This window comes from Meleagris gallopavo, chromosome 1 (genome assembly GCF_905368555.1).
Source record: "Meleagris gallopavo chromosome 1, MGAL_WU_HG_1.1, whole genome shotgun sequence".
NCBI lineage: Eukaryota > Metazoa > Chordata > Aves > Galliformes > Phasianidae > Meleagris > Meleagris gallopavo.
In genome coordinates, this window is record NC_139404.1 from 141053092 (window position 1) to 141077880 (window position 24789).

At 36.2% G+C, this 24789-nt stretch overlaps 1 protein-coding gene across 4 annotated transcripts in view; it reads left to right on the plus strand.

Moving 5' to 3' along the window:
- The window catches only part of NALCN (sodium leak channel, non-selective), a 217496-nt gene that overhangs the window by 48431 nt on the left and 144276 nt on the right, over nucleotides 1-24789 (plus strand). For all 4 annotated transcript variants that reach the window (XM_085215561.1, XM_085215563.1, XM_085215560.1 and 1 more), the window contains one exon: nucleotides 6354-6508. In XM_085215561.1, the coding sequence (XP_085071687.1) occupies nucleotides 6354-6508 (155 nt within the window). The remainder of the gene's footprint in view (nucleotides 1-6353; nucleotides 6509-24789) is intronic.

A 24789-nucleotide genomic window follows, 5' to 3' on the forward strand; every position in this document is an offset into this window, starting at 1 on the left:
TGGAAAACAGATAAAACTCGTGGGTGGAGACTGTTTAATAGGACATCATTGGTCACCCACTGACCTGTGCCTAGCCAGTCCCCAGGCAGCTGTTGTCCCCCTGACCAATAGCCCCAGTTTTCTTGCTGAGCATGATGTCATATGGCATGGAATATCACTCCAATTGGTTTGCATCAGCTGTCCTGACTATGCATCCCCCAGCTCCTTGCACACTCTAGTTCCTTTCTGCCAAGGCAGCGCAAGAAGCTGAAAAGACTTCGGTGCTGTCAGGAGTGTTCAGCAACATCAATGTGTTATCAACATTATTCTTATCATAAATCCAAAGCACAGCACCTTACCAACCACTATAAAGAAAATTATATCTGTTCCAGCTAAAACTGGGACAGACTGAACCTACCAACCTCCAAACCTCTGGAGATGTCTTTCAGACTCTTCAAAACTGCTGAGAAGTGAATAGGAATAGAGGAAACTTCAAAGACTTGTTTTATATGCTCTTATTTAGGTCATATATTAAGTGAAAAAAAGTCACAATCCCAATCAAATCAAACTTTACTTAATATCACTGCCTATCTAATAGGGAGTTCAATTTAAGCATGCCTTATGACTTAGGAGACTGGATTTAATTATGCCTTATGAATAAGGGAATAAAAACAGTACTTGTGTTAATTTGTTGAATAACCACTTAACCTTTTTTCTTGAAAAATTTACTTAAATAGTGTAAGAAATTCCAAGTTCTATCTACAAATGCTTCAGCTTTGACACTAGTGAATTATGTGAAAGCTACCAAAGGACAGTTACTGAAATCTGAAACTGAACATGAAAGTAATCAATAAAAGATCTTAATTGAATAACAAGAAATAAGAATGTATTTATCATAGGGCATATGTACTGAAATCATCAGATCACTTAGTCTGACTTAATTATGTTTCTCCTTTATGAAATATTATAGCTTGCTTCTGAATCCAGTATCTCTTCTAGATATGTATCTGTTCTTGGTTAGAGTATTAGCAGAATAATAATTTATAAGCAAGGGAACTTCTTATTTTATACTGAAAGATGTTTCACTTTTAAAATTGTGTTCCTAATTCATCATCTTAATTTGTCTTATTTCAACCATTCGCTTTCTGTTCTCATTACACTTTTTCATGCTAGATTACACAGAAATGTAATTCCAGCACCTTCACTGTGTGAATTCACTAACATGCAATAATTTAGGCACCCTTCAATATGCTTTTGAAAAAAACCCTAACATTCTGTTACTGCTAAACATGATTTCCCCTTTTCTCATATTCATATTTCTCTCCTCTTTCTTTAAACTTCAAAACAATTTTAATTGATGAACAAAATCCTGAATGTAATATTAATCATAATTTGTGTGAATGTAATACAGAGAGGAACACTAATTCATTAATGCTTTTCTTGTACATTGTGGGAAACCACTAGCTCTTTCTTGCCCTGATGTTACTGTGACAAATACAAGAGGATGTCCTATTATGCCACTTCATCTTAAATGCTCACATAGCATTTATATTCTATGATGTAGCATTTACATCCTCCTTTATCCCATTTATTTCATAGACTCTAAGCCATAAGGTTTGCTTGCAATCATCTCCCTGTACAACTCTGCATTTAGCTGTATTAAAACCCATTTTGTTTTGTTAGATTCAGGTAACCAAATGATCCTGATAACCATACTTCCCAGTCCTTATTGTCCTTCATTTCTACTCTGCTGTTGATTTTATACCTATTTCTCCTTCATTGGTTATGGTAGATCATGATGGTCATTTCTTAGTTAATCAGTTTTCAGGCCATTTATGATTTATTGATATATACTATATGCTACCAATTTTTTAATCAGCTGTGTTATTGAATGAATTTCTTTGTGAAGTCTTGGGCTAGACATATTCGTCCTTTAAAAATAACATACTGGCATTCTTCCGGAACTTCCCTGCTATCTCAAGTTTTATTAAAAATTAATAGAGAGATGGGAGATGCCTTCAGTTATTTGGCTTGTTGATTTGAATATAATTATCCCTAGCAGATGCTATCTAATATTTCTTCACTTATTGAATCTTGAGTATGGAAATCTGTGCCTATGAAGTTAAAATGTTAAGTATGGAATGTTGCCAAAGCTGAAATTTTGTGCTTATACCATCCCTAAACTCATGAGTCCTTCTAATTAGTTAATGTAATGAAAATAATACTTGGATATCAGAGACAATATCTTACCAGACAGCTTTGAAAGCTCTATAGTTATAATTACATGTATAATTATGAGAAACATTAAATATGGATGATGTTTTCACACTTACAGTTTAAAAGATAAAACAGACTTTCTTCTCTGATTAGAAACAGAAAACTGATTCTGTAAATTGTGTGTGGTACATGATGACTTTAGACCTGAGTTCATCTAAAAGTACACCACCACATTAAAATATCACCCTTTGGGATGACTGTAGAACATAAGAGGGAGAATTATGCCTGGGAAATAATAATCTTTAAACCAAAAAGGTACTCTGACATTTCTTTGGCTACCAGCAGCGATTTTGGATACTGTTAGTGGATTATCTAGAACCTGTGATGATTCTAGGAGCAGCATTGTCCTAAGCTTCAATGAGAAGCACAAATTGGAAAATCTAAGTGAATGAGGTTTTCAATAGGGACCAGTTATGGTATGAGTCTTCTAATGAAAGTTATGGTTATTTGTAAGAATGCTGATGAAAGTAACTAGCTGGCTGGTAGTAAGCTTTTTAAAAATGTGACCAATAATAATCTACTACTGAATTTTTTAGAAATACCAGTACCAGAGTAGTGGGCAGAGAAATATTCAGTTGAACTCTCAGGATGAATTGTTTCTTTGTTCACCTGACAAGTGTTTGGGATTTTATTGAGGCACTCTATTCAGCAAATTACTTAAGTACAAGGGCAGCTCCGAAAGTAATGCCTCCTATTTAATGATGTCTCACAACATCAGAGATGGATGTTCGTGGGATGGCAGTAGAGGTTGAACTTTACCACTCTTACATTTTGTTGCTATGTGACAGATGGCAGCAGAGGGGAAGTCTGACAAAATGGTGTCTGACATGGAAATTTGTATGAAACAAAAGTGTGTCATCAAATTTTTCTATGCAGAAAAATTGTATCCAATGACATTCATCAATGCTTGCTGAACATTTATGGAGACCAAATAGTGCATGTTGGCACAGTGACGCAGTTTTTGACGAGCACAGTATGTGGACTCTTGTTCACTGCTGGCAAAAATGTATAGTTAATGATAGTATGTTAATAAATAGTGTTCTGTAACTGAGATTTTTTTCTATCAAATAGTGTTATTGTGCTCTTTGTATTTGTTGAGGTTTTTATGGAAATAAATAGGAGGCATTACTTTTAGAACTATTCATGTACACATACATTGCCTAATAAAGCTTTTCAGATGCTTAAAGCTAGTTATGTATTGAATCAACACCTCAGTACTTAAGCTGATATTAAGTAGGGCCCATGTAGGAACAAAACATTTAAAATCCTGTTATACTGAAAATAACAGGTGATATTATAGCCAATTATGCTAGTAGTTTAATAAATTCTAGTCCATGTAGACTCGTCTATGCTTAGTACTATCCTGAACCAGAACACAAACTGATTGGTGACATCCATCCTAAAAAGCCTATGCTTGTATAGGTACAGATCTGTACTCAGAGATCCCTCCTTTATAGCGGTGCATGGAGACACATTTTCTTCTTCTTTCGAAGATGGTGTAATGTCATATAAAAATGACTGAGAGAGTGATGAGGCTCTGGAACAGGTTGTTCAGAGAAGCTATGGATTCCCCATCCCTGGCATTGTACAAGGCCAGGTTTGGTGAACCTTTAGACAACCTGATCTAGTAGGAGGGATGGAGCTAGGGAATCGTTAAGGTCCCTGCAAACTCAAATCATTCTGTGATTCAAGAATTCTACATTTCTGATATTCTCTGACCTAGCTTTAAATCAAGCAGTTAAACTAACTGCTTTGCGTTGTGATGATGGATCCATATAAGGGATTTGCTAATGCAAACCATAATGTACAATTAATTAGCTACCAATACCCTGGGTTCTGCATGTTTTAGCCAATTAATTAATTTTAATCTTTGAAAATATTCATAAAATGTTGTCTTTTGATAATCCTATATTATAATGGCTTTTGTATCATAAATCTAAAGTACTTAAAGCACACAACTGGATATGAATTAACGTATTGTCGTAAGAAGAACTTAAGGTGCCCAGATTAAATTTTAAATCCTTGAGTGACAGATGCTGAACATGTTTACAAAAAATGAAATGGATGCACATATGCTTGTGTTATAAGCAGATGGTTAATTTTCAGAGCATTCTTTAAAACTTCAGCTGGAGGTATATGTGTGTGTGTGTTCATCCATGCAGATGTGTGTGGCTCTCAGGTATCAAGAAGAATTTGCTACAGAATGGTGCAGCAGTTATTATCTGCATTTATAATTGCCTGGGAAAAAAATGTGTAGGAAGCTTTAGTTTCACACTGACAGATTTAGAATAATCTGTTGCTATCACGTGCAGTGCATAAAAGCAAGAAAAATAAAGTAATTACAGCTCCTGTTCACCCAATTTAGTTGTCAAAATGCATGTGTGAGTTTGATTAAAGAAAGAGGACTTTGAAAACAACAGTAAGATACTAATCATACTATAGGGCAGGCTGAAAATTGCACCTGTTCTGTGGACAAACAAGATTAATTAAAATGATGAATTTTAAGGCTCTGTGCTGAGGCCTCAGGATAATAAGGTGAATACAACAAGTTCTTCTTTGTAACTTCCCATGATTCTTTTTTCTTGTTTCTATATTAGAAGTCTGTGCTGTGATTATGAAGTCAAAAAGCAACCTGAACTTGAATCATAGAATGGCTTTGGTTGGAATGGACCTCAAGGATCATCAAGCTCCAACCCCCCTGCCACATGCAGGGCCACCAACCTCCAGATCTAATACTGGACCAGGCTGTCCAGGGCCCCATCCTACCAGGCTTTGAACAACTCCCAGAGACTGGGCATCCACAGCTTCTCTGGGAGAAAGCTATGGGCCATTTTTTCCTCAGACCATAACTCACCCTGATTAGTTTTCCAAGCTTGACTTGAAATTGCCCTGGGAATGAACCGAAAAGCAGAATTTCCATACGTTAAAATAGAGAATACAAGCAAGGAGAAAACTGATGCTGCTTAACTGTATGCCTGTTCAGCACACTTGGAATTATGACATATCACAACCTTTCTTATCTTTTTTTCTTTTTTTTTTTAACCAATTGGCTCATAGTACAGGTAGCATAAATTCTCATTTCTGCACTTATTACTTTCCTGTATTGATTTGTAGACCATATCGTGGACCTGTTCAGAATGTGATTTTTGCTAGTTACCTCTTAACTAAACTACTTCTTGAGAAGAAGGATGGCTTTGATCCCATCTCCTCCATGGCAAACAGTAATGTATTGTCATTATCAATGACATGCTGTGAATGCCAATGAGGGATCAAGTGCCTGAGCTTCTCCTTACAAGGGTTTGGGAGTCTTTGGATATATACTTGGATTTATGTAGGTATGCCACAGGCACAGAACAAGGAGCCACAAATTTGCCCCCCCTCTTCCACACTCTTTACAACATAAATCATACTGAGTCAATTCATTATTCTCTTCATCTTTTTTTTTTTTTTTTTTTTTTTACCAAACCCTTATTGTCTTCTTTCAGAACTAAATCAGACTCATTTCAGTCAAAACAGTATTTACATCATAATAGCTCGAAAGGTGTAATGATACGAATTCCTTCCTGCCTGTGACTGGTTATACCTGAGCAAGATTAAGGGCTTGGCTGTCTGTAGTAGAAACCTGACCTAAGTAAGGTACAAGTAACTAACACATATTCATGGCTGATAGTTTATCCATAATGATCATGTTAAAGGATATCAAAGCTAGTTTTTCCTGCAGTTGAACATGTTCTCAAGATTTTCAAAGGAGACTAAAGAAGTAAGTGTCCAAATTCCAATAAAAAACAGTTGGAACACCTCTGTGTTAACTCTTGTATGTCTTCTAGAGTCTCTGTTTTTGCTGAGGTCTCTAGGCATTCTTGTGAAGTTTCTGCTTGTATTTGTATTGTCAGTATGTAAGACTTATGAAATCTTAAGAGACTGTTAATTCATCTTTTACCATAAGTTCTTAATTAATTAAGATAACATACATCAGAAAACATCAGATAGCAAAAATAATAGTTGAAATACTTTTTGCTTTACTCTTCTTACTTTCAAGTATTTAGTTTTGCTACGATCTGAGTTTATATAACACCTTAATTTTGTATTTTTCACAGAAATGTAACCTGGAATAATTTAGCTATTCCAGACACCCACTGTTCCAGAGAGCTAGAAGAAGGTTACCAGTGCCCACCTGGATTTAAATGCATGGACCTTGAAGATCTGGGACTAAGCAGGCAAGAGCTGGGCTACAGTGGCTTTAATGAGATAGGTCTGTCCTACTGGTAAAATCCATTTCAGTATACATTTAAAAATGTTTATGAAATGAGTAGAACAGATAGCTCATGTCTGTTCTGAAGAGATGTTCAGTGAAGTCAGCATTCTGCTCAAGTAGAAAAAACACATGTTGGAAAGAGAAGTTGCTATTTGCTTTGGAATTATGAAGTTATTTATTTTTATATTGCCTGGGATTTCCAATTAAATACCATTACTTAAGAAGAGTTTACTGTTGATTATCATCAATATGCAAATGCAATAACTAATTATTGTGTTTTATTTATGATTCACTTTAGAGTATATAATTCATCTTATTTGTCTAATTTTAGTAGGAATTCCTATGCAAAAAAAAAACACAAAAACAACAACAAAAAAAAAACAACAGAAAACACCACCAAATCCCTCAAAAAATCCAAAACTACCCGAAATTACTTTGATAATTGTCTTGACGCTAAAGAGGAGAGAAAGAAAGTGACATCCTGTGTGTCTATGGCAACCTGGATCCAAACTGCTTAAGCCAGAACATCATTCAACAAAATGACTGAGAGTCAGGCAGAGAGATATTGAACTACTGATGCAATATTTGTTCTGTGAGAAACACTCAGAATTACCTGAAAATTGCAGTCTCTGCAAGCTGTACTGTGCCCATCCCCATAGGGAAATGAGGAGAGCACAGAAAAAATAGTTCAGGAAAGATGGCAAGGGTATGGGCAGCAGTGGGGAGATCCATATCGAAATGGAAAATATGCAGTTATGCTATCAGAATATTGCAGTTATCTCACATTTATTTAGCAGACAAATGTCCAACATGACCTGCAACTGTGCATTTTCATGAGCACAGCTAGGGAATTCCCTTCAAATGAAAAGGCATGCCTACAGCCATGTTCATTCTGATGCCTCTCTCTGACTCTGATAAGCTTATTTTTCACTTTTACTGGCATGAACTCTAGGTAGTAGACTTTCATCCTGGCCACAGCTAAACTTGAATGTAATAAAAAGGTTTCATGACTGAATGACTACAGTCCAAAAGGATTTTTAGCATACCGAGATCCTTTGCAGCTGAAGTCACTTCAGTTGGTTCCCAGGCCACAGAATACACACAACCAGAGAGTTACAAGAATACTCTCCTGTTATAACAGGCACTCTGTGATACCAAATAGTTTCTGAATTGAAACTACCATTTCTGTCCTTTTTTCTGATGGGAAAGGAAGAAAAAAAAATGATTTTAACCAAGCTCCCTTCTATTTCTCCCAGAAGGCACAAAGTGCAGCAGTTGTACCCAGGACTGCTAACTGAACTAGCACTTCTGGTACTAGCTGTCTTTTATATGATATTTTTCTTCAGTAGATGTCGAAGAACAACTTTATCTGATCTCACAGACAACCTCCAGATTCTTAAGTTTGAGGCATACTGCCATGTCTGGGGAAATATGAGCTGAGTTCAACTTGAGGATAAAAACATCCACATGCAAGTTCTCTAGCTTGAGACAGTTTGGCAGTGGAGCGTGGGTTAGGTGCATCATCAGAAAAATTGTGCCTCAGATAGATGGAAATCACCCTTCTAAACCTGACATTCAAAATTAGTGGTGGCACTGAAGGCTGTTATTCTAGCTGCCTACCTGAAACTCCAGCCTCCTCAGTCACAATCCTGGCTTTATCGATATGTCATTCTGATTGCTGTATTTGAAAGATCAAAGATTGCTAATAGACATAGAAGAATTGTCTGTTGTACACTGTTTACATCTAAATGTTAGTAATCAGGATTTAAGCACTTCTCAGTACCATAGTCAGAAATTGATAATTGAAAGCTGATTACTGAATTTTAAAACACTGGGTAATTCACAGCAGCCACAAAATGTTAAATTTCTTTCTCAAATTAGGAATGTTAAAAACAGAGTAATAACAAGAAATTTCATCAATATTTTATAAATCTCTGTTTTGTGATGTACCTGTATGTATAGTTAACAGGTAAGTAATAAAGTAGATCTTTTCTGTGTAATTACAGTATTTTATTGCTTATGTTCATTGATGTTTTACTTCTGCATGTTAATATGCAGCCTGTCCTTTTGGATCCTGAAATGTATCATTACAAAAAAAACAGGAACATAGCACTTTGACAGCTACCATACGATTACTGCCACTTAATCTGTGGTATAGAAGTATTTGATATTTCTCTTTATTCTTCTTTTCTTAGGGAAGAGGGGAAGGAGCAAGGGGGAGAGGTTGTTTTTTTTTTTACAATTTTATTATGGGGTGATCGAACTGTCCCCATCAGATAAAAGTTACTGGAGTTCTTTATGCTGTGAGGACATGCCACGCAGATAACAACATAATTGAAAAGCCCTTTAATTTTGACCGTACCCTGCTCACAATTCTATTAGCAATTTTTACTTTAAAGGGATGGAAATTGAAAAGATAGCATGGGTTTTGGTAGTTGTCAATTTCCAGGTTTTCTGTTTTTAGCTTTGAAGTACTCTGTTCATCCATTATATTTATATTTGTATGCATGCATATATGAATTTTTTAAGGAAGAACATAGTTATAGACCATTGATAAATATGGCTTGAAGTCATTTTGTCAGAATATTCTAGTCTATCCTCTTTCTGTCTGAAGCAGATTTCACAATCTTTCCAGGCAATCTATTGCATTACTTAGTTGTCTGCACTTTCCTAAAGTGTAACCTGAATCTTTCTTTCTCCAATTTAAGATCATAACTTCTTACCTTGTTCAATATGGACATAGACAAAACTTCAAAAAAGCTTTCATAGAATCATAGAATCACAAGGTTGGAAACGACCTATAAGATCATCTAGTCCAACCGTCTTCTCATTACCACTGCTACCACAAGCTACTAAACCATATCTAGCAGCTCCTCATCCAAACACATCTACATCTCTGAAGACCATCATTATTCCTCTAAGGATCTGCAAGGCAGCATAGTTCTAAATGTTTCAGTCTTTTGCTTGTAAAACTTGTATGTATTTTACACCTCAAATTATTCTTTTTGGCCTTCTGTAGACTTTCTCCAGTTGATATACCTCTTTGCTGAAGTGCACTACTGGCAGAATATTCTAATAAAGACATTATTTACTGTGTTTTTAAGCTTTATTATGGTTTCTACATCCCAGTGAGATGTTTTCCATTTTCAAAACAGCATGATGTGGGTGATTCATGTGTTTTTCTGATTTGCTACTGCCTTTGTGTCCTTTTGTAAGAGCTGCCATCACTGTTTTCCAGCTTGTATTCATTTACTTGATGATTTCTTTAAAAAGGTAAAACTTTGCACTTGTCTCTTTTGAATAGCATGCTTTTTTTTTTTTTTTTTTACTATTTCTCCAGTTTGCCAAGTTCTTCTTGAGTTTTATTTCCTTCCTCCTAAGTACTTTCAGAACCTCTAAGCTTACTTTTATCTGAAATCTGATGAATACAATTTATTTTCTATCAACCTGGTAAAAAGTAATCCAGATCAAGAATAGGCTCTTATGAAAACTCATTTGATAGTCTTCCATTCTGAAAATGTGTAATTAGTAGCTGCATGCATTTACAAATCCTGTTTCTGTTCTGTGTTTGTATAGCAATAATACAATAAGATTTGTGCCATAGGTTTCCTAGTGCCTGCAGAGTGCCAGTGTGTATTAATAGTATAATACTTACTCTTGATGTTTGTGGCAATTGCAAACATAGGACGCATCAGCCTTATATCTGTGGCTAACACCTCTGTTTCTCTCCAACATATGTATTTCTAGATCAGATATAGAATGAAATTAAGAGCACCAATCAGCTTTGGCAACTTCATCAGTATAATCTCTCATGTAAAGTTTTTAAAAGCCAGGGCACTTCTATTTGGCTACTTTTCTCGAAGAATTATGATCAGCACTTACAGAGTTGTATCTTAGAATGATTTATGAAGCAAGGCAACAAATGAAACATTGAGTGAAGAATACGTTATCTAAGACCTCTGTACCTCAGATCTGTTCTCTTTCAGGTTCTGAGAGAAAGAATAATCTGCTCCCCATAGGTGAAGTGAGTTCAGATGTTTACAGTTCCAGCTAATGGAAGGTTACAAAGAGTTACTGTTTTTTCTAGCAAGTGGCTCAGGAACTCAATAGAAACTCAAATGCTCTTTCCAACAGTTTGACACACAACTTCTTAAGTAGATGTTGTTCCAATGCAAGAACAACATGCTATCCATCAGGATGCCTGGAAGATTTTTCAACTACTAGCCATGGGGCTGAGTGGGTGTAAGAGAAATGAAATGAATGAAAGTCTTGGCTGACTGTGTGGATGTGGGTGGCAAAGCTCCTTACTACTGACTATACCTGTATAGTACTGTCAAGCTCTTCTCTTTTTCAGACTTCTTAGCTGATTTTGATTCAGACTTCTATAAAAAGATTGATATTTGCTTCATATTAGAACAGCCTTCAGCTTTGACTCACACTCAGAGCATCAGGTGCATTCACAGTTGGCCTGTTTCTCATTTTACTCTGGTCTGTTTCTCTGAGAATGTTTAACTCCACAGTGCGTATCTGATAACATGACAGTATTGTGAAGTGTGTAAATATTTGGGGCTAAATATTGAGAAAAATGACCTTCATTCTATAAATTAACCCCAATAACTGTATAACTCATTGGATGTAATTGTATTTTTGCATATTTTTATCTAACATATCTAAAATCCATAAATGAATTAAATAGGAGTATGGAAGACTTGGGGAACTGTAATAAGTACTTCTGCCTTCCATGTCACTGTCTGTGTGACTGTGTGTCTATCTCTAGACAAAGTGTTTAAAGTGGCAGTAATTGCTGTCAGGTCCATGATAATGTTATTGGTAGGGCTGAATGCCTGGGTGCTGCTGGAAAAGGTGTCATGCAGACAAAAAAGTACAAGACTCCCTTCCACCCCCCAGAACTTATTGTTGGGTCCTGCGCAGTTTTCCTTCTTACCTGTAATTTCCATATAGTATAAATCCTTTTGCATTCAGGTTTTTGTAACATCTGGCTAGTAATCATTTCGTATGTGTCATGGGTGTAATAATCTGTAATCACCTACTGATGTACACTTGAAGCTACTTTACTGATTTTACTCCACACATAATCCTACAGACTTATTTTTTCATTATTTACAATGCTACATATTGCCTAAAATATTTTCCAAAGTAAAGAAAGCCCAGAGTGAAATATCCCTGAAAGTTAAAAAGTATTCTACAAGTTAAGGGAAAGAATTTCTATGCCATGAAAGATCATTCCAGAAAAAGAAGCAGGGGATCTTATTCTATGCTATATTGCAAGTCTGTTGCTTGCTGGGCTGAGTACTCTATTAAGTGATAATAATTACATCTGGTACGTGCCAAAAATGTTCGCCAAAGACTACAACATTAATGTCAATTTTGTGTGTAGGAGATAAACACACAGATTTTATATCTCAAAGAGAACAAAATTCAAATGTTAAGGACTGCTTCAAATTGCATGTTAAACAAAACAAAACAAAAAAAAGTCTATTAAACATTTCTCACCTTATAGTAACAATGAACATTGTTTAATGGCACGAGACAGCAAAATCATCTAATTTCATGGGCTGTGGAACAGCAACAGAGCTTGAGGTCTCAGACATTTCACATTCATATTATAAGGACTTGTCCCTTATGATATGTGACCCAGAATTTGAATATTCATGGCATGTCTACAGTTGAGAGCCTTTTTTTAAACTGGTAATTAGGAAAAAAGTTTTTATATGTCATTGTGAAAAATGTCTGCCATGAGTAGCATAAAAGTTAGCCTTATTTAATATTTGTTAATGGAAACATCATTGTGGGGCCAAAGTCAACTTCCACTATTCACTTATATCTGTTGTTTTAATAAAAGCTTTGTGAAATGATCAAAATAGCCTATTTGTTTAGCCATAAACTGGATTTTTAAATTCCAAAACCGGAGTTATACTGATTCTTTAAACATGGGGAAAAAAAAACTGAGACACTGCAACCAGTTTGAATTGAAAAGGCACTGCTCTTAAGAGTGGGGTGTCATAAGGTCCACTCTTCAGAAGGAAGGAGAAGACAAGAATGTAGAAGTGACATGATACTTGCTTCTTGATAGCACTGTCAGCAACTGCTTAATCTTTCTGGTGGAACCCAGAGGAAAAAACTGAGTTGACTCTTGCCCAAGACAAGAGCTTTGAGTGTTTCAGCTCAATGAGGAATGCTAAAATTCAGATTGATGACCAGAATAAAAATATCTTTAGGTTCTTTGTTCAAAGTAGAAAATACTGATAGCCAAAAGGATTATAGGGTTGTTTTCAGCCTCCTAAGGTGCTGCCTTCCTCTCTACCCTTTCACACAAAAGACTCCACCTGAACAAAGCCGGTGTGATTTTACACTAGTACACAGGGCCGATAATACATGGGTAAGCATCACATCAAAGACTGAATCCCTTGGCTCTTAGTCTGTTGGTATCTGGGATAATAGAAAGCAACAAATGGATGTAATAAAGTCAGGGTCTCCATTTAATTGTACTGGACAGGGAGATGAGCTCTTATGAAAACTGTTGGCTCAGTAATTATTTCATCAAAGCTTGGGGTCAGACTCTTTTCTTCTGTAGAGGATGTGTATGTTTGATATTATGTACTGAATCTTAATACTCCATTTATCTTATCAAGTGTATCACAGTATTAAATACTTCGATAAAAAGATCTAACACAATTCTATTTATACAGCTCTATTTGTCAAATGCTTGCATGTAAAGTACCTAATAAGGAGGCCATGACAGTGGCCAGTGTGGTTGTTATGTGGCAATGTGACAAGTGATGACAATGCTAATGTGTAAAGTTGCCAGAACGCAATCAGGGAAGCCATTCAGAGTGCCTAGCAATGAAATTTAGATTTTCTAAATGTGAACCAAAATGACTTAAAGCATATCCCAATAGTCTGCTGATTGAGAAACCTGTGAAAATAATTGTTTTAAATATGGCAATAGGCCTTTGTTTTTCACACTGGAATTTCTAAGCCTTGCAGATGGAGAGTAATAGGGCCCTGATTCTAGTTGACGCACTGTTGTGGGTAAAACACTATTTGCTCAGGGAATTTCATTTAATTTGTTTTATTGCCAGTTGACATGAACTTTCAATCACTGAGTCAGGTGTTGAGAAGAAAAGAAGACAAATAGGTAAAGAAACAGGGAAAACAACTTCACTCCTTTGCTTGTCTCAATTTCAGTCTGCACAACTCTCCTCCACATGTCCTAGTCCCCACTCCCTACTTTTGCTGCATGTGGAGAGAGGTCAGGCACAGAACCTGGTTTAGGTGCATAGTGGCTTCTTTCTTGCTTTTTCCTGTTTCATACTATTCTTCTGTTGCTTCTTCCTTGTTCACAACCTCTGCTTCAGCATGGGTTTAGCCATGGGCCACAGTCCATTCAGGAGTGGCCTTCCTCTTGTGTGGCCCCTGCTGCCACAACCCCTGCTGCCTTCCTAAACCCTGGCACCTAAATAAACTTAAGCAGGCTAACTTTGCCTTTGGACAGGAAGCTTCAGAAAGTGATGAAGCATTTTCGTGAGCCTGGAGAACTAAGGAAAATGGTTCATTTGCCCCATATACTCAAGGTGAGAACAGTTTAGGATCATTGTTGTGTTTCTCCTCTAGGGAAATAATTCTAGTTACAAAGAATGTGAGTGCTGTGGGTAGTGAGCCAAGGCTATGCAGATGAGGTAAACAATTTAGGTTATACCTTAGATATAACAAACAAGGTGAAAGAGGGTAAACTAGTGAGATTTTTTTTATTTATTTATTCTGTTTTCCACAGTCTTACAATTTTGATGCTTTGTTTATGTATTGCTTCTCATACTTTAATGCCACGTAAGTGGCTGAGTTATCACTTCTTCCTCTCCTCAAGAAAACTGATTTCTGAATACCTTATCTTCCAAAGGCAATTGATACTGTCCTACAAATTGAATGATTAAGACAGTTTCAAACATTTTGGTCCATCCTTCCCCTACTGTAAGTATGCTCAATAGTGTTGTTGGTAACTTAATGTTAAAATAGATAATAAGGATGTCATAACTTTGAACTGACAAAGGTTAAAAATTTATCAATGCGTTGTGCAGAAAATTCATTTTGCTATTACAGAATTACTCAGACTCTCTTTAAAAGCTAAATCATATGTCTTAATTCTCAGATCACTGCACCAAGAGAAAGCTGTCATTTAGGAGCAGAAACAGAAAAGAAGGGTAGGCAAATTTCTTTGAGTAAAATGTGCTTACACAGTTCAATATTTTCAGTCTTGGCAGTGTCCATGGAACATAAATTTCATACATTGCACAGTAAAGCACAGTGTGATAAACAGCACCTTTCAGATGACAGCAATAAGCTGTCCCCTACACACATCTCTACGTTCTGCATAGTGAATTTGATCCTCTTTCTTCCCCTTCTGAGTGAGAAATATTAGAAAAATCGTATTATTAAAAAAAAAAAAGCCACATAATTTTCCAGTGTCAGCAGTTCTGTAGCATACATGGCTGTGTTTTTGAGTAGTGTTGTAATGGTCTTCTACTGTTTTCCATGCTCTGGCAAGGATATCATGTGTTATGCTTGTCACTTGTCCCTCTTAAATGAATGCTCACGTTTTACTGCTATGCCTATACTTCAGCTCCTGTCTCTTGGCTGAATCACAATGCTGTCAGAACATTTGTGCTTCTGTCTTAAGTGGCCTCCAAGATGCTCATGCTGTGTTGCTGCCTCTGAAGTTATTTCTTGATCCAGAGACAGCTGTATCATCATTATACGTGTTTTCTCCATTTAAATTTAAGTGTATTTGACAATTTGTAATCCTCATAATCAAAACACCAATTTTTATGCCATTTCGCATGATAACTGGCCAGCAAACTAGTTTTAGAAATACTGATATCCTCTATATGAAGTTTTCTTCTGAGCAAACGTAGAGTAATTGGCCCTTACTTATTGACTTCCTTTGGTCATAAATGACTTGGTTATCCTTTGTAAGCGACTTGCTCCTGCAGTCTGACAGGATGAGTTTTATACCTTATCTGAACTACACATGTATGAGAATGTTTCTGTATGTGATTGGATATTAGGTTGGATATTAACAAAAAAAAATTCCTAATAGTGAATGTTATATGTTGGAGCAGGCTACCCAGGCAAGTAGTGGAGTCATCATCCCTGGAGGTTTTTAAGAAATGTGTACATGTGGCACAAAGGGTCATGGTTTAGTGGACATAGTGGTGATGGATTGACAGTTGGACTAGGTGATCTTAGCGGTCTCTTCCAATCTTTATGATTCTATGATACTTTGAAAATACAGGTTTTTTTGTTATTTAAAAGTATCGCACTAAGGTTCATGAAAAGCAGACAAATGCATTTGGTTCATTTGTCTTGATAAAGATTAGATGTTGTGGTTACCCAAGTCTGTGGGAAAAGACAGTGGTTTTAGAGGCATGATTAGCTCTGATAACCAAAAATTCTGGGACGCATGGCAAAATTATTATTACTGTAGAAAGACTGAAAAGACCTTTCAAACGTGAGGTCCTGATGAGCCTTCCACTGAAGAGGAGTAGTTTGCAAGAAATCTTCAATTTATTACAATTTCATAATTTAGCATGACAATTCTACCTTAAACAGATGGTGTCATTATAAAATGTTGGTTCTCTAGTGTAAGTCTGTGATAGTGAGGTTGCATGGATTGTGGAGAAAACAAGTCATTTCTTTACTTGCAAGGAACACAGCACTAAAATGATCAGACTACCAGGGAGCATGTTTCTTGAAAATTTTCAGTCTCTTCCAGCGTTTGAAATGTTTTATGTGTGATGTAGAATCGTAGAGTGGCCTGAGTTGAAAAGGACCATAATGATCGTCTAGTTTCAACCCTCCTGCTACATGCAGAGTCTCCAATCACTAAAATGCAGATTAAATTTAATAGGAATACAAATAAGTTTGTAAAGAGCTTTTCATGAGAAATTTGCAGCAAATTAAAAAAGGCTGTGTCTTAATACAGTACAACTAAATAAGAGGCCTGGATTTGGAATTTAAAAAAAAAAAAAAAAAAAAAAAAAAAAAAAAAAAAAAACCTTCAACCAACTGCCTTAGCCATTCAGTGTTTCTGTGTACTTGCCATTTTCCTCAGTGACACCGTTTCACTTGCCTCATTAATTGAGATCTTTTTTTATTATTATTAATGGTTTATAGACACAGAGCAAATAGCAAAAGTAGTATCCACTGAATTAGTTCTGTTACACTAACAAATGATTTGTAGAAGTTGTAGAGTTTGGGGAAATTAAGAGTAGTTTGAGTGGTCCTCAAGAATTTTAATTTATTGCTGTGCTAATCCTGAAGTAATTGAGTCTTGCATAAAACCGAGCAGTCAGGTGAAACTAATGTGAATAGATTAGTACAGTTGTCTTGTACTGACAGTCAAAGAAAACTTTATTGCAGCTAAGCCAATTTGCTGGAACACACTTCCCCTGGCATTCCAGGATATATGAGGTATTAGTTTCAACAGCCGAATAGTTAGCTCTGTAAGGAAGTAAAACAACTTTCCAGAAAGCTTTACTTTTTCTTCTGCTCTCAGTTTTGTCTGAAGATCATGGATCTTCAGTGGTGCCTATCCTATTCTTATATATATAGTTTAATGTATTGCTCATGTCAGCATAGTATTCCATACAGCAGGTAGTGACCTGCCTGACATACATGCTGTGTGCCTTGTCCATTCTCTTTCTTTCTCTTCTGTGCCTGGGAAGAAGGAGAGAATTTTGTGTTTTCGAGAATGTTCTGAGTTAAATACCCTCTTAAGTACTGTCTCCACAGATGACCACTTCATCTTTGCATTCTGCAGTCTTTCTCCAGCACAGCAAGGCCTCCCGGTGTGGTTTTGAGATGACGTGCACTCTTTGAAGGCAGAGAAGGAAATTTGCTTTTGTACTGCTGCTACTGTTTACTTATAATTCCTGTGGGAAGTATAAGTTAAACACTCAGGTCTATCATCTACGAAACGTTTCTTGTTCCTCTAATGCAGAACACTAGGCTAAGGGTCCAATAACTTTGAGAGGCTAAATAAAGCAACCAAGGGACACATGCTAAGAATGCCATGGTCAAAGGAAAATAAATACACATTTAAGACCATCTCCTTAATGAAAATTTACTAACAAAATAAATAGAAATGTCTACTTTGAGTAAACTAACGACTTTTCCCACCACCGTGCATAAGAATTTAAATAAGGCTGTATGGACAGATACTCAACACTCACAGTCTTACAAGGAGCAATCTGGAGGAATGGAAAGTAGAATTGGATGACAGTAGTGTGCACTGCCCTAAAACAAAAGACGTGACTGATTTCAGCCACACTGCAGAGAAGGAAGCTCTTAGACAATAGGCAAAGCATGAAGATAGGCATTTAGAAACCTGTCATTCCATACAAAGAAAATTAGATCCTATCTGCTTAATTATCAGTCCGTGCAATTAAGACAACATAGCTCTGCATAATGAAAGCTGCAGTTTTGGGATAATAGAGGTAATTGTTTTCTCAGTGGAAGATTTTCACTTTCAGACAAGAGTTTCAGTATGTGACCATTTTACAGGCTTTGACCTTCAGTATTTGCATAATGCATGAGATGCATTTTTACCTTGCCCCCTGAGATTTAATTATTTTATCCTAAACAGTACTTTTGTAAGACTTTTTGAAATGAGCAAAAATACACTACAAATAGAATCTATGATAATCATCCAACAGGCCCTTCTGCTATTGTAATTAGAATGGCTTACCAAATCGTCTTTGATTTAAGATTTGATAATGCAGAGCCAGATTGTAGCTTGGTTTTCCCACTTCTGCTGAGCAATACGGGGGAATAATGCAATTCCAGAAAATCTGGGTCACAGATGGTCACTCTAGAGGGGGTACCACACATAGCAGAAGCTTAGGTGTGACTCCAGAACATCAGCTCATCAGAGCTGACTGACTTCACACTGCTGCCACTCTGTAGTGCCCTGTGGCACGTCATGATGGCCTACTCCTTTTGCAGTAAATGGTGTATTCTCAGTTTTATACTGTGTAATTCACATATTTAAATTGTGTCTTTTCCCTACTGTTGGTTGGTACTTTCAGTAGTTGCTTTATGGTATTCTGTGTCATTACAAGGTGACATGAAAAACTTCTTTCACAATATCTATTATGCTGTAGCAGAAATGTTAAGTCATGGCTTGAACCAGTGATTGAGCACCTGGTGGGAAGGCAGGGCCAACCCAGGGGAGCTCATGTGCATGCAATGCACCTGTCTCACTCCAATTTATAAGAGGGAGATGAGGTTCTTTTAATATCTGTATACCCGGCATGAGATTAAGAAACAACGGTTCATATGTTAGTCTAACCAGTTTATTATAAATCCTAATCAGGGAGACGGGGAAGGGAAGGAGGGCTATAGAAAAGATAGGAAAGAAGCAAGTATTGCGTAAAGCGGGGATAGTCACCACCAGGATCCAGCAGCAGTCCAATTGCATGACATTTCGAAGGTCCGAGGCAAAAGCATCAGGGGGGGAGACTAGCAGCATGGCCGGCCAGGCTGCAGCCTGACTTTGCTACCCTGCTATCATTGCTGTGATTTCCATTGCATTATATTGTTGCATATGCGCTGTATTTAGAAAAGACCTAGGTTACAGAGTAGAAGAGTAGTAGAATATTTTATATTCTCCATGAACTGAAATACTTCTTCAAATAGTATTAAGATCACTTAATTACAGTTTATGCTATTTTCATAGGAACTGAAAAAGAGTACAAATAAATAGAAAGATAAATTAATTGAAAGAATAAAAATCAGTATCTAAGGACATTAGATAGCTTATATATTCTTTGCATCAATCTGAAATTCTAGTGATCAAACAGGTAATTAGATTTTGCAGTGTCTAAAAATAAATCTATAACACATCTAATAAATAATAACCATTTCTGTATTTTTTTCTTTGTGTGGAACACACTTCTGGGAAATAAATCTTTATTTCTTTGCCACAAGGACATTTTTCTTCTATGAATTATTTCAATATGCAAATCATTGCTGTCTTAAATCTATAGAGATATTTTCAGTAGGCAGACTCTTTAATGAAACGAGCAGCTTTGGAAGTTCTCCCTAATGCTCTGCAGAACTGAAGACCTTTTGGAAACCTCCTGTTCTATCCCTGAAAGTGGGACTGATCATCTTGGGAAGTGTCGAGGTAACTCCACTTATGTACTGCAGTCAGCATTTTCCACTGTCATCCAAACACTCCTGTGAAGATTTTCTTCTACTTTTCCAATGGAATCAGAATACTGCCTCATTGAAGTACAGAGGATTGCCATAACAATTATTACTTTGTCTCATTTCAGTAAGAGATACAGACCATAGTTGATGCCTCCTAAGAATACTTAGTGTGAGCCCTCCATTTAAGATGTTTAGTTCACCTCTGAAAAGGAGAAAACCATACAACAGTATTGCATTTTTCACTTCACTGTGAAAAAGTTTGCAGTAGCTACGCTCCAAATTTTGGTACTTAATTTAAACAACTGGGATATGATCAGATTAATTTGGGACCACGCTTCCAGCTATATGCTTCTATAATTAATTGAAAAATTAAAATTATTTATTGCAGAGGTTTCAAAAGAGCTGAAAACAATTAGCCAAATTCTCTATCAGGAGGTCCTCTTAGTCACCAATGGGATAGGGTGCACAGATGCTGGGCTAATGTGTACAAGAGAAAAAAACTTCAGAATTCTGCTGTATTTATAAGGAGCTGAGTATGTAATGCTGATTCATCTTGACAGAAGTTACCCAGGGGCTGATAAATTTAAATAAAATAAATTAGTCACAACAGGACTTCTGTATGTCTCTGCTAATAAACTGTGGTATTTTTTTTTTTTTTAATTACCTGCCTATGGCAGGTTTTGCATGTTTTTTTAGTAATGGTATGTGTAGTACTTGCATATCTCTCTGTGTTAGCTAACTTAACTGTACTCTGCATACAAATATGTTCTTTGTATTTGCTTTTCTTCTGCCATTTCCTTATTTTAGGCATTTCACTTACAATTCTCAGGTGAAGTGACAGTTAATTAAATATGTTTATTATCATCTCTCAAACAAAAAAAAAAACAGTTGTTTTACCATCTAATCCCTCTCTCTCTCTCTCTCAAACAAACAAACAAACAAAAAAACTCCAGCTGCGTTTTCTTTTTCCTATTTTCCTGGTTTGTATTTTGTATAGAATCATAATTCTTCCATTACATGGATATTTTCATTTTTCTTCTCAATATCTTATATAGAACAATGGACCAATGGCAGTGATTTGCAGAATGGTAGTGGCAGTAGATCGAAATTGTTTACTATGGAAGTCATTGAATAAGTCAGCATTCAACCATTCACTATGCCATAGATGTGGACATGTATCTCACTGACATTCACATATCAAGGTAACAAATGCTGTGAAAATATCTAAGGATATTGTCTGAGTTCATTGGGGCATAAGGAGAAATTCTGAAGGGAGTTTGGAGTATTCAGAGGGGATACTGTTTTTACGTAGTTGCTCTTGAAAACTTGTACAATTCATTTAGTGGATGTTTGTATGATTATTTCACAATCAGATTAGTTCGTACTATCTTCTTACCTGGTCAATCTTCTGTCTAGTGAAGAATGCTGCTTCTCCAATGCATTCACTAAAACTAGTTAACCTACTTCTACAGTTCTTTTACAAGCATCTCAATCCTAATCAAAAATAGACTTGTTAGTTGCTTTACACCTATCTACTTTCTTTTCTCAAATGTTTTGCCAAATTTTTCAGATATTATGTTTAATCTTATCATACCAGACTTGCTCGTCTCCATCAGCATGTCTACCTCCTGATGTTTTCTGATTTTATTTGTTCCTTAGAAGCGCTACAAGATCTATACCACGCCTGCTTTCATGGAAATACAGACTCTTGGTTTCTTTGAGAGCTATGACTTGATTATTTTTTTCTAAATTTCTGATTAGTTCTCTCTTGTCCTTAAGCAGTCCTTCATTTCAGTTAAATGTTAGTATCGGCAATAGATCCAACTTGCCATGCTTATAGCAGTTTCACAAGTAGTAAGTGCTCAGTTATTTAGGAGTGCCATAGTGAATATTCTTGACCAAAGTAAGAGGATATAGAAACTTTTAAAAGAAATTCACATATTGTGTAAAGATGTAGAATTGCAGCTGTCTCCATAATGTCCTCAGACTGGGAGGGAGGTGCAAGTTAGGAAGAGTTTTCTCTGAAGGATTCAATGCAGTTCAGACTAGACAGGTATTTTGTAATAAAACTATATCTGTACCAATCAGTGACCTTCTCCCGCTATTGTGTATTACCAACCCTATTGCTGAGAACTTCTGGAACAGAGCATGGCTTTAATCCTTCCTGCACAATCTCATTAGATGCATTCTTAGAAATTTCTCATATCAGGAAGTCAATGAAAATGAAATAATTAATGTTTTTGTATTATTATTTGCTAGTTAAGGCTCAACCTCTTGATAATTTTTGAAAAAATAACAATTCCACTCTGTTGGACTTGGACAATTTTTATTTGGGGTGTATATCATGATGTTTACTGACATTAAAAACATTTTTCATGATGATGTAACACAACTGAAAGGAATCTTGGTGATGCTCTTGTCCACTCCTGCTTGAGACCATCAGGAACTGTGCCATCTCTGTTGTTCATAACATTATAAAATCCTAGCTTGGAAAAGTTAGAAGTGGAAGAGGCAAGACAAACAAAACTTTTTCAAGTCTTAAGGACGAAAAAATCTCTTAGGACCCTGATGATTAAAAAGCACCTATAATCAACTTACCTCTTCTTCATAGTCACTTGCTCTGATGTTAATATTATCTTTTATCTTTTTTATTATGGTCAGGGAGAAGTTCTTATTGATATTTTCTCCCTGTATTTTTCATTTTTTGGCAGTCTGAACTTTGGAGCTTCCTATTGCTAGAGGTTATATTTGTTTTTAGATATTTCACTACATGTTTTTGTGGTGTGTAGCACAGCTCAGCCGTATAATATGACGTGATCTGTGGAATTGAGAAAGGGGCAAGATTTACAGTAATAAAAACCATCTGTTTATTGTTGATTGTCCATAAATAACATGATACATATTGCCTCATGTTCATACTGCTCATGCCTACTTCCTTCTTGAGAGAATGGCTATGTATCCATATGTACAACCAAGTTTTAATCTCCATCAGAGCCCATGAATTACCTTCATGGATCAAAGATGTAACCCAAAAATTCTGTGGGATTTTTCAATGTAAAGTTTCTTTGAGCATTCTGTTGCCTTCTTGGAGACACAACCTACTGGGTGTATAGTTTCATAGTCCTCTACTGAAGTTATATATTGCATGGGGACGTGTCAGCCTGTGGAAGATATTAAAGTGTTGAGGCTATTTGGAATAATAATTGAAGATATGTATAGGTTGGAGGGAACTGTACATGGCAGAGGCACATCCACGGAAGCGTAACATCAGAAAATGGAAGATATAAGTGCTCTCAGAACTGCTGGTTTGTGAGAGACTGAGGCTGTTGTTTGGCTTGTGTTAAGACCCATAGTACTGATTGTTCAAGATGTGTCAGGGTATGTGAAATGTCAGTCACACAGGCATGTGATTCTGAATATATTACCAGTTTAGTACCTTTGGACAACTTTATGTGAGTGATAAGAGAGCAGAAAATACCTGCCCTGGCACAAGCTGGGATGCAGACAGACTAGACAATACATGGTACAGTGTGCCACATTTCCGTGCAAAGCAAAACCATCAAAAAGCTGTTGGTTTTTTTTCTTAACTGGCAGTACTTTGTGTAACATGGCAGTGATGCTTTTACCATAGCAAGAGTAAACGAGAGTAAATTTATCATCATGGCGAATATTTTTTTATTTGCAGTGTTAGTTTACATCCCTGCATCCTATCTTGTGTAATCAAAAATATGGTGAAGCTTAACACTTCACTTTTGATTCACTGTTAGAAATGGGATTCACATGACTGTTTTCAGCAGAAGTTAGATCTACAACCCGTGACTTGTGAGTGCTTTCTTAGAAAAGAAAAGAAGGGATTCTTGTGGAAGAATATGATTTAGCTGGTTCAGAAATAGTGGAACTTAGAAAACTCATAGGAGTGTAGCCAGATGAAACTGTAATGCAAGCTACTTTTTTCATTTTTAGCTCTGTTTTTCTTTGTAGAATCTATTTGCAACATTGGAAAAACTCAAGTGTATGATGGGCTGTGTCAAAAACTAATAATTACAGTCAGACAACTCAGTTTAAAATCAAGATAGGCTTTTATCACATTACTATTTTTGTTCTGCATTCTAAAGCAAAGTTGTGTTCTGTTGGCTGTCCAACAAAAATATTGTGAAAATTACCTTATTAAAGAATTAATATGCTTATTAACTGCTTGACTTGGTCAACATAGAACTTTTGAAGACAGGGAAATGAAGATACAAATTAGCACAACAGTTTTGTGTAACTATATGTGACTGCAACAAGTGGCGATTTTTGTTTCTTTGTAGGACTCTTAGGTGTTTACAACCACAATATAGGGAATGATAAAAAAACATTGCTACAATTTACCACTTCAAATTTTGATTCTTTACTTGTTACTGCTACATGTTACTTTTCTTATAGTATGCTAAGGAGACCTGCTAAGGAAGAAGACTTTATTTGACCAGGCCTAAACAAACACAGATTTTTTTATGCATGGTAACATCGTTCTTTTCATAATTACAAAGGATGAGATTCTGTACTGATTTTACATGACTATGAAAAACCTAAGAGGATTTCCTCTCTTCTTCTATCCCATCTTTAATTTCACTGGCTCTTTTTTTTTGGTGACAAATCAGCAGAAGATGGCCTTGCAAAGCTTCCTCTGCTCTTTGCATAGCAAATAATGGGATGTTAAACAAGAAAGCGATCCGGTTGCCAGACCAAATAATTAGCATTGTCAGTACCAGAAAGAAGCTGGGTAACCCTTTGAAGTTAGTGTTTAGAATATTTAAGAAAAAATAAATAAATTGGATGTGTTTAGTCAGTGAAATTCTTTATCACTTGAATTCCCCACAAATGCAGGTTTCACCACATACCTCTTTCACATTACAATTATTTCACTTTCTTCTTCTGTGATTTGATACTTACATTCTCTTAAACTTCTGTTTTCTTCTCTCTCCCTCTCTCTCTCTCTCTCTTTACTTTATCAAAGACTTATTATTAGGTTTCTTATCCCTATTTGATTATTAAACCTTCAGTTCATA